Below are 18,873 nucleotides of genomic sequence, written 5' to 3'. Positions count from 1 at the left end.
GATTCCCAAGTATTTTATTTTTTTTTTGAGGATATTGTGAATGGAGTGTTTTTCCTCATTTCCGTTTCAGAAGTTTTGTCGCTGATATACAGAAATGCCTTTGATTTATGCGTGTTGATTTTATATCCTGCCACTTTGCTGAATTCATTTATTAGTTCTAGTAGTTTCTTTGTAGACCCTTTTGGGTCTTCTAGGTATAGAATCATGTCATCTGCAAATAGTGATAATTTAAGTTCTTCTTTTCCTATTTTTATGCCTTTAATTTCTTTCGTCTGTCTAATTGCTCTGGCCAGTGTTTCAAGAACTATATTGAATAGAAGTGGTGAGAGAGGGCATCCCTGTCTTGTTCCAGATTTTAGAGGGAATGCCTTTAACTTTTGTCCATTCAGAATGATGCTAGCCTGAGGCTTAGCATAGATAGCTTTTACAATGTCAAGGTAAGTTCCTATTATCCCTAGTTTTTCTAATGTTTTGAAAATAAAGGGATGCTGTACTTTGTCGAATGCTTTCTCTGCGTCTATCGAGATGATCATATGGTTCTTATCTTTAAGTCTATTGATGTGGTGAATAACATTTATTGATTTCCGTATATTGAACCATTCTTGCATCCCAGGGATGAATCCTACTTGATCATGGTGCACAATTTTTTTGATGTGTTTTTGTATTTGATTCGCCAGAATTTTATTGAGGATTTTTGCATCTAGGTTCATTAGAGATATTGGTCTGTAGTTTTCTTTCTTTGAGGTGTCTTTGTCTGGTTTCGGAATCGGGGTGATGTTGGCCTCATAGAATGAATTTGGAAGAGCTCCCTCTTTTTCTATTTCCTGAAATAACTTGAAAAGTATTGGTGTTAATCCTTCTTTGAAGGTTTTGTAAAACTCCGCTGTATACCTATCCGGTCCAGGGCTTTTCTTGGTTGGTAGTCTTTTGATGGCTTCTTCTATTTCTTCCTTTGTTATTGGTCTGTTTAAATTGTGTGTGTCTTCCTGACTCAATCTGGGCAAATCATATGACTTAAGAAATTTATCAATGTCTTCACTATCTTCTATTTTATTGGAATATAGGTTTTCAAAATAATTTCTAATTGTCTTCTGTATTTCTGTAGCATCTGTTGTGATATTGCCTTGAGAGAGCATCAATATTTAACTGACGGTTCATCGCTAATTAAGGACTCCCGGCTGCCTGATGCTCCCTAACTCTGTCTGGATTGGCTGATTTCATCCTTATCACAACAGCCTGGGTGCATAAGATTGATGCATCCTATGTTTTTTTGTTTTGTTTTGTTTTGTTTTGTTTTGTTTTGTTTTTTATAGATGATGTTTTGGGCTTTCCATCACTGTGACAAAAAGACCCAACAAGAATAATGTAGAGAAGGACAAGTTTATTCTGTACTTAGAGTTTCAGAGGTCTCAGTCTACAGCCAGCCAGCTCCATAGCTCTGGGCCTGAGGGGAGAAAGAGCAATGTGATCCCCACCCCCTGCAGAGGAAAGTAGCTCAGGAAATGGCAATGAAGAGAGAGAGAGAGAGAGAGAGAGAGAGAGAGAGAGAGAGAGAGAGAACGCTCTGTTCACCAGAGAAAAAATATATACCCCAATGCCTTGCCCCCTGTGACCTAACTCTCCTGTGACAGCCTACCTGCCTACAGTTGCAACCCACTTCATCCACATCAGTGGATTAATCCACTGATTGAGTTACAACTCTCCTAATCTGTTCACTTTACCTCGGAACATTCTTGCATTGTCTCACACATGAGCCTTTTGGGGAACACCATTTACCGAAACCAAAACAGATGGGTAAACTGAGACATAGTATTCCTAGTATTCATAGTATTACCTAGTATTCCTGAGATCACACCACTGTGCAGTGGTAGAGCCAGGGTTTGAACCCCAAGTCTATACTCCACGAACGTTTATACTTCGTTAATTGGCCCTGGAGTTGGTGGAAGGATTAATGAGCCCACGTGTGCTTATCTGGTGCTGGCCTAACTAGAAGCACTCCTTGAAGGGAGTCCATCAACAAACAGCATCAGTGAGGAGCGTATTTAAATACCTAGAAATGTTTCCTTAGTTCAGCCAGACCCGGTGTAACGTGGTCATCATGCTAATGTGCTCCTTGGCTGGCAGGAGTGAGGGAAGTCCCACCTAGCAGGGGAAAGAAGAAATCCACACCCGGCTGAACCTGGAGAAACACCCCAGGTAACTCGTGTGTCATGACCACCTGGCTCTGTTATCCAGCAGTCGCTTAGTGAAGATCAGTGGTATCTGAAGAGGACTTCGGTGGTACCAGGACTCTCCCATTCCCAGGCTGTTGTTTGACCCAGGAACACCAGAACCAGCCAAGGGACACCACTTCTCCACTTACCTACTCCAGAGGCCGGGGATCTCAAACTCGTTCCTTCCTCAATGCCTTTTAAATAATTGATGCTCAATAAATATTCATGGAATGAAGAGGTCGTCACCACCCACCTTGGGACAGCTATCTTTTTTTTTTTTTTTTTGCAAGGAGCACCTAAGGAGTTCTCAACCTTGACTTCACATTAAAACTACCCCCATCTCAATTGACCACATCAGGCTGGTTAGAGTCATGCTGAATTTGACAAAGGGGAGGTTCTCCGATTTCATCCCTAGCGAACATGATGGAGTGTACTCACCCACACCTAGGTGACATGGGTCAGTCGCTGGACATGACCTTTGTAGGCAACCATGATGTGTCTGAGGCTGCTGCTGGAATAACACAACAGTTTTATAGTAAACTGACTTTTGTTTTGTTTTGGTTTTTGGTACCAGGAATTGAACCCAGGGGCACTTAACCACTGGGCCACGTCCCTAGTCCATTTTGTATTATTATTATTTTTAATTTAGAGACAGGGTCTCACTGAGTTGCTTAGTGCCTCACTTTTGCTGAGGCTGGCTTTGAACTTGTGATCCTCCTGCCTCAGCCTCCTGAGCCGCTAGGATTACAGGTGGATGCTACCGTGCCTGGTCCTAATTTTTTTTTTTAAATAAATGGAAGTAATACAGTCTAGAATGATTTTAAAGTGTGGTATAGTATTTACAAAACCAGCAACATAGTTATTTGTATTCACAACATAGTTATTTGTACTTATCAAGTATTATCTGCTGCACGTTATCATCTGTACTCTATTTTTACAGGGTGGGCAGCTTGGTAGGTGTGTCTGCCCACATCACCACTAACACTGTGTTGTCCTATGGTGTCGTGATGCTAATGATATCACTGAGTGGTAGGAATTTTTCAGCCCCATTATCATCTCAGGACCCCCCTTCGTAAATATGGTTGGTCATTGACCAAAGCACCCTGATGTGGCCCCTGGCTGTATATCAGAATATCTGGGGACTGAGGAAGAGGAGGAAGGACTTGGTGTGAATAGTTTTAAGGACTCCCCTGGGGATTCCTGAATGCAGCCCAGATGGAGAATCCCTGAGCCGGAGTGAAGAGGGTGGGCTGGCAAGTGCCAACCAGCCCAGACATGACAGGTCAGAACAGGAAGCTCGCTCTACACCTGCTCCCGTCCTCTGCCCTGGGCTGAGCAGGAGCAGCCAAGCTCCTGTCTTCTAAGGTTCCTGCCCACCGCGGAGGTGCCGCTGGAAGCGTTTAAGTTGGAAACCCGCCTGGTGACGGTCCTGAGAATCACTGCCCTGTGTCTCCAGCAGGGAGGGAGGGCCTCTCTCTCCAGGGCTGCTCAGTCCCCACACTGGGGTCCCCCTGAGGGGCTCCCTTTAGTTGAATCATTTTATTGAGCATTGAGTCTTGGCACCTGGCCAGGTCCTGGAAGTATAGATGTCACCCAGCGTCCACCCTCCCTGCTGGGGCTCACAGCCCTGGAGGGAAACAGGACCCAAGGGACAGCTGGGCTGTGGTGTGGTGGGGCTGGCAGAGACTGGGGGGGAGGAGCCGGAGCTTACAGGAGTGAGCACCAGGGCAGGAGCCTCAGAGGCCCCGGGGGAGCAGGGACCACACCGGCGTTTTTCTTTTTCTTTTAAAATATTCACATGTACTTTAAAGTTTGGAACGATTCTACGCCTAGAGGGTGGAATATGCTGATTTGAGAAATAATAACGTTTGGTTTATTTCTTTCCGAACCTTTCAGAGAATTCTGAACTATTTCAGAACAGAGAAAAAGTACAGAGAATAGCAGGTCAGATACCAATACACTGAGGAAGTTGAGAGATTCCACTGTGAAGCCGAGCTCTTCACCTTGGAGGTTGGAGGGTTCCTTAACCTCTCTGAGCCTCTGACTGATTCACACACACACACACACACACACACACACACACACACACACTTACCTCAAAGGGCAGCTGTCAGGATTAAGTTAAAGCTCTTAAAAAGACAAGTGCCTAACACTTCATAAACATGACCCGTCCTCCATGTTCATGACTGAGCTTGTCAGATCTCGACGTTCTGGCTTTCGAGTGAGAGAGATCCAACGTCACAGATACCCTGAAGGAGCCTGGGCACACCCTCCCCTGCGATGGCCTCTAACAAAGAGTTGGACAGGCGGGTTGGTGGGGCCGGGGCCCAGGCCCTGACTTTTGAGGAAGCTCTCCATGGGGGTCAGGCCGGGAGGTGACCCAGGGGCCGTGGGGACAGCACATGTTGCCCTGGAAGACGACCAGAAGCTTCATGTCTGGAACTCAGGTCCCTCCACAGACAGACGTCACATCCCTTTTAATGGCTCCTTCTTAAAACAAACAGAGGATGAAAAAGACCCCATACCCTCTAGCTCCCCGATCTGGAAACTTCCATCTGCGTGGGCTAGCTGCGAGGGAAGAGGGCAGGTCTAGGGCAGCAGCCCGAAAGGGCCGGGTCCCCTGAGACGGGTGCCATCAGGTCACTGTGGGGACCACCTACTGACTTCAGGCTGTGACCCAGATAGGAGCGTGGAGCTCTTCCTGGACCCAGTCCTTGGCTGGCACAGAGGGGCCACTCACCAGGTGGGAATCTCCTGCCCAGGGGACAGCTGAGCAGCCCTGGCTGGTCCCACAGCTGGCCCGAGGGAAGCCCATCAGGCGGACACCGTGGGGGAAGGCCCGGGTCTAAGTGCGTCCTCGCTCCCGGCCTGGGTTGAAATGCGTCCCCCGTCAGCCCTCAACAACGCCATCATTTTTTATCTTAAATGGGCCTCCCCCTCCCTGCTCCCTCTGCTGCTCCAGCATCCGTTCCAGCCGCAGCTGAGCAACAGCTGCTGGAGGCCCATCTCTCACCAGCTGCCTTATCTCCCCGTGAATAATGTTCCCGTCCCCTGTCAGCCGGCTGGCAGGAGGCCGGCCCTGCGCAGGGAGCAGGCCTCTGACAGCTCTCGGAGTTCAGGCAGCTGTTGGAGGGCAGTTGCCCCAGGACCCTCCTGGGCGAGGGCAGCACCCTCCAGAGCCCTGACCCAGAGGCCCCCAGCCTGGAGTGTGGCAGCTCCCACACAGTCTTTCCAAGCACATCTCAGCACCCACGGGTGTCTTCACTGTGCCCAGGAAACAGGCCCTTCAGACCTGCGTCCTGCCCCTCGGGGTGGGGCCTGTTTATCGGCGATGCGGTTAGTGTGTGACCTGAACCATCTGACACTCCAACCTGTGGGCTTGATGATTCCTGGGAATGGGTCTAAGCCCTAGGGTCTCAGTTCGCCTGCTCCGCCACAGGGGCCAGTACTAGTTCTGCATAACTGAGCCTGTTCTTTGCTCAGCCCCTCTGTGACAGCCGGTGCACCCAGCAGTGGCTATGCCCATGGCCCTCTGCATCACCTTCAGCTGACGGCAACTGCATCTCTGAGCTAGCAGAGAGGCCAAACTCCCCCCACCGCCACCTGCCAGGGGAATCTGTGACTGCTACTGAGGACACGGCCCAGCTCTCTTTTCTCAAGATCCAGGGATCCCCGTGGATCTGGCCAAGCCCAGCTTTTACCCAGAGACTTCCCGGCGCAGAGCGCTCTCTCCAGGAATCTCTGTTTCAGTTTCTGCCTCCGGGGAACCCAGGTCAAGCTACGTACCGACTTCACAGAGGTTTTGTGTGAGGATTCTAGGACACATTGCTTAAAAGGCCCTCCACAAGTTCCTGGCACTCAACGAGTACCTGACGGTCAGTACTGATTCTTAGAAACTTTTCCTAGGTGACAGAATACAGCAAGGGAATGCACAGGAGAGGGAAGGAGTTGAAAGCCATGTTCGGAAGTGAAGAGCCCAAGAGCACCCTCAGAGGTCCCTGAGCCCAACTCCCCTGCTACCAGCAAGGGGACTGAGGCCCAGATTCTGCCAAGACTCTGCAAGGCCAGGGCAGAGCCGCGACTACATGACGCCTTAATTTCCCTGCCACCCTTCATAACGTTCTGGCACGTTCTGATACTGTTTTCTTGTTATTTGGTGAAATGTTGTTGACGTTAGATGCACCAGGACACTGAGAAGTGAAGCCATGTCCATTCTGGATTCATTTCCCCGTGGACCTCCTGAGCACCTGCTATGTGCCTAACACCTACTCTGCCCTAGAGGAGGGTTGTGCAAGTGAGTTTTGGAGCCTAAAGACGCGCATCCGAATCTTAGGTGGATCTCCCTCCCCCTTTGCTTAATCTCTCTGTGGCTGAGTTTCTTGAGAAATGAGGTTATCTTGTCAGGTCATTGTGAGAATTAAAGATAACATAATTAAAGGCCTAGAAATGATTCCTGGCACAGCCGCAGTGATCTATAAATCTGAGTCATTCTCATTATTTGCCTGTGAGGACAAGATGGGAAAAGCCCTTGAAGAGAGATGATTCCACAGAGCACTTGGCGATGTCGGCAGACATTTCTAGTTGCCACCGCCGGGCATGGAATTGCTACCGTGTCTAATGGCTTGAGGCCAGGGATGTGCCTAACATTCTAGAATGCACAGGACACACACCTCCACAGCAAAGAATCATCCAGCTCCAAAATACGCAGAGTGCTGATGTTAGAAACCCTGCTCCAGAGTCAGCAGGCTGCGGGGCTGACGCCTGTCTCTTCCCCGGATAGCTGTGTGACTTTGGCAAGTTCCTTAATAGTTCCTGGCCTCAGTTTCCTTATCAGTTTTCCTCTTCAGGCTCCAAAGAGGGCTCGGACGAGAGTGTCACTGTATGTTAGCTATGATTAGAAATCAGAGAAAGCAAGGACACAGAAGCCATTTGATCTGAGGCTTTGGCATTTATAAGGGACCTCAGTGCAATTTCACTGGAGTGAAAAAGAGGCCACCAGAGAGGACCATAGAAATGGGTGCATGGCCGAGGACTGGCAGGCACGGACAGCCTTGTCCAACAGGTCTAGAGAGAGAAGGAAGAAGGGAGACAGCTCATGGGGCTGTAAGGTCTAGGAGGAGACTTGTTTCCCTATCTATCTATCCATCCACACATCCGTCCGTCCATCCATTTATCCAATTTGTGCCAATTGAAATCTCAGTTAGTGCTCAAACCAGGTTACAACAAAATTTTCAAAAGAAGTCACACAGTCATCTCACCACCTTACCTAACAAGCCGTTTTCCATCTCTCCTTCCAACATGTTTCACTGCTGAAATCATCAAAACGTTTCTCTCTTCTATTGTTCTAGGTCACGTGAACTTGTGCCATGGCATTTTCCACGACATGACCTCACTCTACATCTTTCATTGTTTCCGCAGTGAAGACAACCTCACTGCTTTTTCCTATTTCCCACCTTCCCCTTCAAATAATGAGGTCGGCCTTTGAGTGATTCTCTATTCCAAAAAACAAAACAAAACAAAACAACCTCTGTGAGCTTATGGGTTTGCCAATTTGCTCATTGTTTCATGTAAAAATGAACATCCCCAAACTTTCAGTTCATTTTTAACCTGGAAATAAAGGTTTTCTTATTGCCAAGGTTGGGGCTTGCTATGCTTGAGGGACGCGCATTGTGACGATATTGGGTGAGACCTGTGGAACGTGACAAGGTCCTGAGGGTGGAGTCCTCATGAGTGGGATTCGTGGCTTTATCAAGAGGTCTAGGAGAGCTCCCTTGTCTCTTCTGCTTTGCGGGGACATGGCTAGAAGACATCAACCATGAACCAGGAAGTAGACCTTCAGCAGACACTAAATCTGCCCCTTGACCTTGGACTTTGCAGCCTCTGGAACCATGAGAAATCAGCTTCTGTTGTTCATAAGCCACCTAGCCTGGGGCATTTTGCTATAGTAGCTTCAACAGACGAAGACAACTGCTATTTTGGCCACTGGAGAACAGGACTGTGGATGGGAAAGCCAGAAAGCCATGAAGCTGCTAAGCAGAGGGAATATTGGGGTCGCACAGTAGATTTGGTTCCAGAGACTGCCAGAACACAGTGCCAGGGCTGGGTGGCTTTAACAACAGAAATTTACTCTCCCAGAATCCTGGAAGCTAGAAGGTGGAAATTGAGGTGTCAGCAGGAAGCTCTAGGGCAGAATCTTTCTTGCTTCTTGCTGGCTTCTGAGAGTTGCCAAAGCGTTCCCTGGATCCCAGACACATGACTGTGATCTCTGACTCATTCCTTCATCTCATGACATTCTCCTCTTCCTCTCTGGGTATTATCCATGTCCCAATTCCCCTCTTATAAAGGCACGGTCATTAAATTAGGCACACTCGACTCCAGCGTGTCCCCATCTTAGCTTGACCACATCTGCAAAGGCCTTATTTCTAAATCAGGTCACCTTCGTGGGCAACAGGGCTCAGGACTTCCACCTGTCTTTCGGGTGGGACACAATTCAAACCGTAACAGGCAGGATCTTTCCAGGGGGAAAGAGGAAGAGGCTGCAGTCTGGGGGGCTCCTTCTCTGACATGAAAGGGAAGGAGCTGATCAGGATAAAGACACCGAGATCCTGGGGCTGAGACGGGAGATGAGGAATTCACTTCCTCTAGCAACTCGCATCTGGGTTTTATTAACCTCCCAGTACTCTGCAGAGAGGGCCCCGGGATTCATCACAGAGCCCGGCTGCCTGTCGTCCCCATGGGGCCCCTTCCCCTCCAGCCTGCAGCTGGAAGCTGCCATGCCGCCCGTCCGCACAGCCTGGAGGTGGCCTCCCCTCGTCTGCTCTTCCTCAGATTCTTGGTTGGCTGCCACCTCATTTCTTTTCGGCCTGGACTAATTTCTTACAGCCCCCAGGCTGGGGGGAAGCATCGCTCATTCCCAAAGTCCTTCCATATGGTCAGGCCCAGCCCTCCATCTGCACGGCGCCCGTTTTCCTCTGGTGTCTTCTTGCAGCGGGGTGGTGTGATGGGAAGCCTTGGGGACCCTGGAGACCCTGCAGATGGGTTGCCCTCCTTCTGCTGCTGTTTTGCTCGGCCTCCTGGGTGACTTCCACTAGATGTGGTACCACAGGTTGCATTAAAGGACAGAAGTTCAGGGAAGCAGGAAGACCGTTAAAGAAAGCGTGACGTCTCTCTGCTGGAACACAGGAAGGTCAGAGTCTGGAACCTCCCCAGGGCCTGGCTGGGGTCTGATCTGGGTACGAGGAGCCAGCAGGTGACCCCAATCAGCGTGATCATCCCTCTTGGCCACTGGGATCGTGAAGGACAGGGGACAGTGACAAAATAGCAGTCAAGCGGCTGAGAATAATGAGGCTTCTGCTCATTAACTCAGGTCCCAGGCAAAGCCCCGCCAAGATCCCTTCTTGCTACTGCGGCCTCTGCATAGTTGAGGGAATTATGACACTTCTCCAACGGCTAGAAGTCACTCAGCCTCTGGCCCCCTGCCTCTCGACTCTGCCTGGAGCCTGCCATAATCCCTACCATGAATCACCTGTCCCGTCCTTGCCGTTTAATTACCCATCCTGCTTGGCTTCCTCTGCCGCGCCAGCAGCCACTTCTGAGAAATACCTGGGATCAAGAACCCAACTAACAGAGTCCTATTAAATCTAAAGCTAAAATAACAACAGAGAGAGAGAGAGAAAAAAAAAAAAAAACAGTGAAAGTCTCCAACCAGGAAGTGCCCTCTTGTGTGGGACTGAAGGGGACCTCCTTTGCCCAGGCATGAAAGACACAGGGTTGGGCCAGTGGCATGGCAGACAGTGCGGAGTACCAAGGGGCCTAACTGGGTGTCTGGAATTGTTTACCCCACCTCATCTCTTGCTGCCAAATCCGACCTATACTCCAACCATGGAACTATCTGGAAACCTGGCCCCTTCTTCTCAATATCAGAGCAATATTGGTAGAAAGCAACTGACGCAGTTTAACCTACTGAGGAACAGGAAACGGGGTGCAGGGGTCACTTCATAGCTCACCCAGCTCAGAAGAGAAAGCTAACTCTGGTTCCGGCTCAGTAGGGTTCAGGCTCTGCTGGTGTTGACGGGGCCTTGGTCTCTGTTCCCAACCAGCACTTTTGACTGAAGGGACGCCTCCGTGGAGCAGGAAAGTGGTCCCCGAGAGCCCAGCTTGCTGCTTGGCCTCAGCCGGCTCCTCAGCTCACCCCCTAGAAGGCACATTGGGCCTCCGCAGTTCAATCCTCAATCAGTTCCCGACCAGGGAAGGAAATGAGGTCCTCTGCTGGGAGCTCTGCTGGCAGAGAGAGGAGACCAGCAGACCCAGCAAAAGCCAGCGCAGGCCACTAAGCCCTGTGACAGAGCCCATCCCTTGGTCACAGGTGCCACCACTACCTGAAGCACCCTCAAACCCCTGCCCACTCTCAAGTTGCTGCTTTTCTTTCAAGACCCAAGCCTCCTCCACACACTGACCCATACCTACCCCCAGAAAAAGCTGAGCCCACACCTGGCGCCCTAATATCTCCCCGCGCTCCTGCTCCTTCCCTCACTTAGCAAAGCCACCTGGGTCGCCAGAGTCATGAGAGCAGGGATCATGTCCCAGCCACCTCGGGATCCCTGACCTCTGTAGGCACCTTTGGTCCACTGTCCGGGCTTGGTAACGGCTGGGGGACACATTTACGGAGGTGGGGGTGACATGCAGGACTTAGCCGTCCCCTGGCTGGATGGAGAAGCTGGGGTGCTGGGTTCAAGGGATGAGACTGGGCACCTGGCCTGAGCTACTAATTTCCCCATCATCCTCGCCAATCCCTCCGACCTGGACATGCAGCAAGGACTCAGCATTCTCCGTAGTGATGAAAGACAGAACTTAAACTCTACCACGCCTGGTCCACCCTGAGATGTCACCCTCGGGAAATGTCTTTTACACACTGGATGTGAGAATCCTCAGAGGTCATGGGGACCAACTTGAACTTCCAGGGGCTAAGAACTTCTGGGTAACACTAACCTTTCTCTGTAAATACTGAATTGTGTCCCTGTAGAGTGGCCCTGTAGAGACTAGGGGACGCAGGTTACCCATGGGATACTTTGGCTACCAGACCTGGTCTCCTCTCTAGGACCACGAGGGAAGAGGCCCCTCATTCCACTGCCTGGTGGCTCGCGAGCTACCCCTGGGTACCCACGTCCACTGATGCGATCCTTCACCCGAACACATAGCCAGGGTTCCCCTGCCCAAGACAAGCAGGTGCCTTTTCTCACTGAGCTGACATCTTTCCAGGAGAAAGAGGGACAGAAAGCAACTAAACGGAACAGGACAACTGAAATTTCCACAAGAGCCAAGAAGAAGAGAAAGCAGGCACTGTGAGGGCTGGGCCGAGTTTTGATACAACAGTGGGACAGGGGTCTTAAAGGACCAGGCACCTTTGACCCCGTGGGACAAGACCATCCGGGGAGAGGAACTGGAGGAAGGAGAGTGGCCAGCGAGGCTCAGGGGGAGGTCAGCCCCACCCCGGGGCCTGTGGCCTCATGAGGAGGAGACTTTAGGGGGCTTTAGGAAGGGGGATCATTTTGATAGAGCATTTTGTGGAATTTGGAGATAGATGTCCAAATCCTAAAGACAAATTGGAACTGACTTTTGTCTTTTGTGTCAAAAGCCTCAGAATAATTCTGACTTCAGTGTAGCCCTCTCTCTCGGCCGCCAGGTTTTGTTTTCGTTTGATCTTGGTTGCGCCCCATTATGAATCCTCTGCAAATAAGGAAAACCTAGGGGCCCGTCAACATCAGCCCTCCAGCTTCTTCCCCACAGATGAAGGGGGTGTTATCCCCGGGGAGACGCCATGTTTGCTGCCACTGGGGTCCCTTCTGGAACCCACACCGTCAGGGAGGGGCAAGGTCAGACCGTAACCCTGGGGACTCTCTGAACAAAAAGAACCACTAATAGACTGGACTGGGGGCAAGGGAAGATGTGTTTGTGTGCTTTGGAAAAAGATGGACAGCCCTTTGGAAAGAAGGGATAAGCCGGCATCTACTGAGGACATTGGCGTGTGTACTGGATCAAGGACACACAAAGCCCTCATCAATGAGCAAAAAAAGGCCCCCTTTTATTTTAAAACAGGAAAAGATGGAAACAGGAAAGAAAATGCAAATAGTTAAGAAAAAAAAATTCACTGTAACTAGTGTCCAAACAATGCAAACCGAAACAACAATGAGATGCAGAGGAGCTTGGGGGAAGTCCGTGATCAAAAAAAACACAGTATTCCAAAACCGCAGTGTTGATGAGACTGTTGTGAGACGGACATTCTCATAGGAAATGGGTGGAAAGTACCTTAAAAGATAAAAAAAGAAACATTTTTTTGAAAACAACTCATATCCTTTAATCCATTAATCCCACTTAGAATCTGTCTTACAAGCATAGTTTAAAATGTTGGCATTGATTTGTCTGCAATTATGGACTAGTGAAATATTGAAAACCCCCTTCTAGGCAGTGTAGGTGACTGGGTACTTCATTGTGGCGTGTCATTCAGTGGATTGTTGTGCAGCTCTCAGAAACTATATATTTTCTGGTATTTTGCTAGCAGGAGAAATGCTGATATAATAATACTATGTGAAAAAATTCAAAAATCATAATTAACAGAAAGTATAAAATCATTTAAGAGTATGGATGCCTATTAAATATGGTGTAGTGGATTATTAGAAATTTTCTCTTAGTTGTCAAAGCATTCCCATAGATTTTTTTGATACTGTTTTTAGAATCAGATAAAGGGAGCTGGGATTTAGCTCAGTGGCAAAGTGTTTGCCTCATATTTGCAAAGCCCTGGGTTCAATCCCTAGTTCTCTCCCCCGCAAAAAAAAATCAGATATAAAGGCAGAAAATGGTTACATTTACAAACAAGTGCTCCTTTTTGTCATCAGATCCATGTTGGAGACACACACACACACACACACACACACTCCATTTCTTCCCACTGCCATCCCTTGAACACATTAGGCATCCCCTGCAGGAAGAGGATGCCACTGTCCAAGTGGCTGCCTTCACCCGAGTTACCAGTTGGCCCAGGGGACCTTGGTGTCACCCACCCTTGGCACTGAGGTGCGTGAAGCTCCTGCTCACTGTCCAGCCCTTCAACACATATTCATTACGCACCTGCTGCCACCGTGTCAGGCCCTGGGCATACGGCGGGGGCCACGCTCACTGTGATTTGAGAATCATCTGCACCTGCTCATTCTTTCCTTCTGTCTTCAGTGGGGACCAGTCCTTTCCCTTCGAGAGCTATTTTTAACGTACATTTGAATTATTTTAAAGAGACACAATTTATTTGAAGTTAAGGGCCTGGCTCCGGAAGAGCTAAGTGGATTGATCATGCACACCAGGAGGAGCATAGGCCTCATATCTACAAAGAGGCTGAGTTTTTTTTCATGTGACTTAGAAGCGAGGAATCCAGAAATAGTTTGGCCCTTGACCGTGTGAATAAAACAATGTGTAAATCCACCAGGAGCCCTGCAATGAGGTAAAAAGGGTATGGACTTGGAGCCAGATGACCCAAGTTCAAGGTCAGCTAACTTCTCCGAGCTGCAGCACGCCCAACTATAAATTGGACAAATGGTCCAGACCTGCCCCAGCTCTGAGCCTTTGCCAGAATCACATCTCAGAGGGGCCTGGCAGAGAGCCTGGCACACATCTGACCATTACGTGAATAATCCTGCTACCTTCTGGGGGTTGTTACTGCTACACCTTTGATTTGAAATGATTGAGAGCCAGACCAGCCCCTGTCACTCACCTACAGGGGGGGGACCAGGGATTAAATTCAGGGGCACACAACCACTGAGCCACACTCCAGCCCTATTTTGTATTTTATTTAGAGACAGGGTCTCACTGAGTTGCTTAGGGCCTCACTGTGGCTGAGTTGGCTTTGAATTCACAATCCTCCTGCTTCAGCCTCCCAAGCTGCTGGGATTATAAGCATGCTCCACTGCGCCCCAGCTCACCTTCAACTTGTCTTTTTGAGCGAGGAGTTTAATCTCATTGACCCTTGGGTGCCCATCTGCAAAACTGATGGCCACAATACCCACTGTGGGGGCAGTTGGTCTCCCCACAAGTGATACATTCAGTGTAGCACCCACAGCCAGCAGAATCTGGTCTATTTACTGAATTATTTAATACATTTTCTCCTGGTTTCAAAAATCACAGTAAAAAAATCACAGGAGAGAGAGTACATGGCTTTTTCAGTGTTGAACTTGAAAGATGAGTGGCTGCATCTGCTTCTGACCTTCATCCTCACCCTCCCAGCCCCGCACACCCTCTGAGCTAAGAGCTCCCAAGGCAGTGACCACACCAGGTCAGCCCTATGCCTGGCAAGCCACAGCCCATACCCTGGTGCCCCAGCGAGTCTCCCCTGAATCTTGTACTGATGCTGTTGGTGACTCTCTCTCTGCAGATCCTTCAAGCCCGACTTCATCCTGGTCCGCCAGCACGCCTACAGTATGGCCCTGGGCGAGGACTACCGGAGCCTGGTCATCGGCCTCCAGTACGGAGGGCTGCCAGCCGTCAACTCCCTCTACTCCGTCTACAACTTCTGCAGCAAGCCCTGGGTGGTAGGTGACGGGCCAGGCCCACGTAGAGGGAACAGAGGGGCAGCGGGTGGCCTCCCCGTCTTGAAATGGGCCCACTCACCCCCATGGGGGCCTCCGTCAGGAAAAGTATCTCCTTTAAAGCATTCTGGAGAGTCCTCTTGAGATTGCTGCCTAACAAATATTATGGGATGGCAAATTACGGTACAGTGCGAGGTCCTAGCATCAATCACAGAGCGGCAATTTACTGTTCTCAGCATTCCATCATGGCGGGATCACTATTGCTAACAGCAGGCGTCATTTAGTGAGCACTTGCTATAGAACAGAAAACCATGCTGCCTGGTAAGGAACCCACCCAGGGTTTCTCAGCCAAGGAGTAGCGGAGACAGGACTTAAAGCCATTGCTTTCCGCCCTGGAGACTTGATTTCTCCCCGTGACTCATTAGTTTCATTCATTCACTTGATTTGTTTGAGCCTCCATCCAAATACCACCAAGACGGCTTCTCCTAGAACAGCCAGCCCCCCACTCCCCCCTCCCTTACTCTGCTTTTTGTCCCCCCCCCCCCCAGTTCTGATCTGCACCTGGAACCATATCTGTTCATTCAAGAACTATCTGTCTCCCTTACTAGAAAGAATTCAGAGGCGCGACAAATGATTTTTGAGTGTGTACTGTGTTCCGGGGACTGTCCAAAGTCCCAGAAACACATTGGGGAAGGAATCAGACCCCAGCCCCTGCCCACCCTGCGGATCTCACATTCCAAAGGGCTCCAGCACTTGAAGTGCCTTCGTAAACATGTCAACTAGGCGCTATGCCCTGCGATAAATACCAAGGGGGACATAGAGGAGGACAGAGGACAGGGAAGCGGAGGCTGTGTATACAGAAGGTGCTCTGTGCAGCTTGGGGCCGTCGGGTTGGCCCCGTCTCCCTGTCTCTCTGTGGCCACATGTGGGGTGGGCATCGGCCGAGGCGTGAGCTCTGCAGTCCGGCCGCCCAGCTCAGGTCTCTCCACTTTGGAGCTGCGGGCCCTCAAGTAGGGCTGCTTTACTTGTCTGAACTCAGCTTCTTCCTTCTTTGGAAAATGGTGATAATATGAAAGGCTTTCTGGTCTGGTTTTGAGTTCATACACGTAGAGCGTAAAGTGCTTACAATGGTGGCTGACGCAACACACTCTCAGTAAATGGTGACAGTTATCATTGTCTATTGTACCGGGGACAAGTCTATGCTGACTGTCACTCAATATTTATGGAAGGACGACATGCACTAATCGTATACAGTCTTTACCACCAAAACCATCCCTGGGCTCCTTCCCATTCTGCCCTAACTGAGCCTCTTGGCATCTAAGATGCAAGTGCCACTATTAGGAAAGGTTCCTCAATACTAGCTCATCTGCTTTGTTTTTGCACCTAGTGGTCATGATGGTCACAACTTGGATTCTCTGGCACTCACTGTGCTCGGTTCTGAGCCCCTGGCGTGAAGATCCTGTTTTATCTTCAGAGCTACCTTGACGAGTAGCTGCTGTTAACATCTCCATTGTACAGACGAGGAAACCCAAGCCTGCGGAGCGAGTAGTAACTGGTAGCCTCTCCAAAACCTGCATAGAATTTCTCTCCCTCCCTGGACTCCAGTTCCCTGACCTGGGAAGCGAGGGACCCCCTACCCAACATCATCCCCCCTACATCATTGCTGAGGCCTCCGGAGCCCTCTCAGTTGGCTCTAGTTTGAACTGCACCTGCAGGCTCCACCTAAAGTCTGCACGGCAATCCTGGGCTGAAGCAGGAAGTTCCTGTGCTGCCCTGTTCTCTCTGTCTAGGCTTGGTACTGGGGTGCCCCCAGCCAGTCTGCATAAGGCTTGCCCCCAGCCCCTGAGCACCTGCGCCTCTCAGCAAATCACAGCTCCTTTTCTTTGGGGGAGGATACCAGGGATTGAACTCAGGGGCACTCGAGCCCCACCCCCAGCCCTATTTTGTATTTTATTTAGAGACAGGGTCTCACTGAGTTGCTGAGTGCCTCGCTTTTGCTGAGGCTGGCTTTGAACTCACGATCCTCCTGCCTCAGCCTCCAGAGCCGCTGGGATTATAGGCGTGCGCCACTGCACCCAGCTTGCTTTCTTTTGAGAGTCTAAATTGTTCTTCCCTGAAGCTCTTCTTCACCTTTTGGGTGGATTCTAAGCTCCTTGGTCTGGCCTGGGGGTCCTGGTAGCTTATGGTGGCCACCCTCAAGACTCTTCAATTGCTGTCCCCTGCACCTGAGGCCACTGCCCTGGCAACCTCCCAGGTTCTTAGCACACACTGCCCTCACTGCACACCCAGAGAACCTGAACCCTCTTACTGCTCCAGGGCCCTCCCCGGCCCCCACTCTGACTCCCCTCCCTGCTGTTAATATCTCCATTTACAGATGAGGAAACCCAAGCCTGCGTACCTAGTAGTAACTGGTAGCCGAATAGTGGCACCTGAATCTTAGATGCCATGAGTCATCTGCTCCAGGCACCCTCCCTCCCCACTCCAACCGGTTTCCAGATCTCAGAACCCTCATGCTTTACTCCAGCAAGACATCAGCGTCTCAAATGTGCACCTGCAGTCTGTCCCCCAGGTGCAGTTGGTGGTCCCCGTAGTGGGGCCCAGTTCTGGCATGAAGCCTGAGAGGTGCTAATCTTCCCTCCAGTGGGGAAATGCACAGGCAGGAGGAGCACAGTGGGAGGGGACGTGGCCTGAGCCGTTGGAAACAAGTAGGTTGTAAAAGCAGAGAAAAATGTGTGTCAATAATAGCGCCTAACGTTCCAGGCTCCCAGGGGCCAGGTGCTGCTCTGACATGAATCCTTAACACTGCAATGAGGTAGGATCCCTCCTTACCACTGAGAAAATCAAACCTCAGGAACCTTCAGGGACCTCCCAACTCACACAGCTTGTGAGTGACAGACCAAGGTTTTGCACACGGGAATGCTAAACCCAGTGTCTACACCAAAAACTACCCCATGGTGGGTGTTGCCTCTCTAGAAAGAAAGGCATTGCGAGCGGGGGTGGCGTGAACGCCAGCCAGCAGGTTGTGCTGTGGACGAGGACCCTGGGTGGAATGCTGAGAATGTCGTAAGTGCTCATTAAATGTGGTTGTGCTGAACCCAGAGATCCACCTGCTTCCTGGTCCTTGGGCAGGAATGGAGGGGTGGATGCAGCCAGGTGCTGGAGAGGACGACAGCCAAGGAAGCTGGCTTTTGTCTAGGGGTGGGGAAAGCTACCCAGGACCAAGTGGGTGGTTTCCCTTAGCAGGTGAAAACAGCGACTAACGTTCTCTCCCTTTCCATCCATAGTTCTCGCAGCTCATTAAGATCTTCCACTCCCTGGGCCCTGAGAAGTTCCCTCTTGTGGAGCAAACGTTCTTCCCCAACCATAAGCCAATGGTGAGTCACCGTCTCTACGCTGTTTCTTTTGGTGATATGGAGCAGATACGGGTGTCTATGTCCTCGGTCTCTTTGGACAGGGAAGTTGGGCTTGGGGATGGCTCTCTGATTGCCTGGACCGAGGAAGAACTGCAGGGTCCTGGGGGAACGTCCTGCTTTCCTCGCGAAAGAGTCACTTATCCCAGGGAAATGCAGGCTGTGGGCACGTGGCCGGGTGAACAGCAGTCCTTGTGGCTTTGGAAATGGTCAACAAGTCGGGGAGCTGGAATGTTGGAGCCAGAGGCTGAGGAGAGGGGAAGAGGTGTGTCTGTGCAGCTTGCAGCTTACACTAGGGCACTTGCCAGGACCTGGTGTCAACTCTTATTTTAATAAAAGCGGTGATATTTCGTCTGCACTGATTACTGAAAGGTGATTTCTTGTGTGTTCTGTGTTTTCCAACTTTTGAATATGCCTGAGGTTGTCTCTGGGAAGCAGTTGGGGACTCAGGTCAGAGTGCCTTGTCTTGCCTCCCACGCGGAAGGTACCTGGCAGGGAAGGTTAATGTCTTTTTGAGCTGGGTAGCTTGGAGGTAGGTGAAGAGTTCTGGGCATCTGGAAGCAGCCCGAGATGTACCTCTTGCCCGGTCGGTGGTCTTCTTAAACTAGTCAAGGGAACGCAGGCCATAGCCCTGGACTTGGCCTTTTGAGAATCACGAGTTCTGAAGAACAAGATAATGAA

General features: G+C 50.3%; 1 protein-coding gene across 1 annotated transcript in view; it reads left to right on the top strand.

The window, feature by feature from the left end:
* The window catches only part of SYN3 (synapsin III), a gene marked incomplete at its 3' end in the record, with an annotated part of 171,043 nt that overhangs the window by 148,143 nt on the left and 4,027 nt on the right, over positions 1–18,873 (top strand). Inside the window, exons 6-7 of the mRNA XM_081310861.1 lie at positions 14,629–14,785; positions 18,067–18,207. Of these exons, the coding sequence (XP_081166987.1) occupies positions 14,629–14,785; positions 18,067–18,207 (298 nt within the window). The remainder of the gene's footprint in view (positions 1–14,628; positions 14,786–18,066; positions 18,208–18,873) is intronic.

This window comes from Spermophilus citellus (genome assembly GCF_964194105.1).
Source record: "Spermophilus citellus genome assembly, chromosome: 10".
NCBI classification, from domain to species: Eukaryota; Metazoa; Chordata; class Mammalia; order Rodentia; family Sciuridae; genus Spermophilus; species Spermophilus citellus.
The sequence above is the reverse complement of the archived record's forward strand: the minus strand, read 5'-3'. Positions and strand labels throughout refer to the sequence as shown.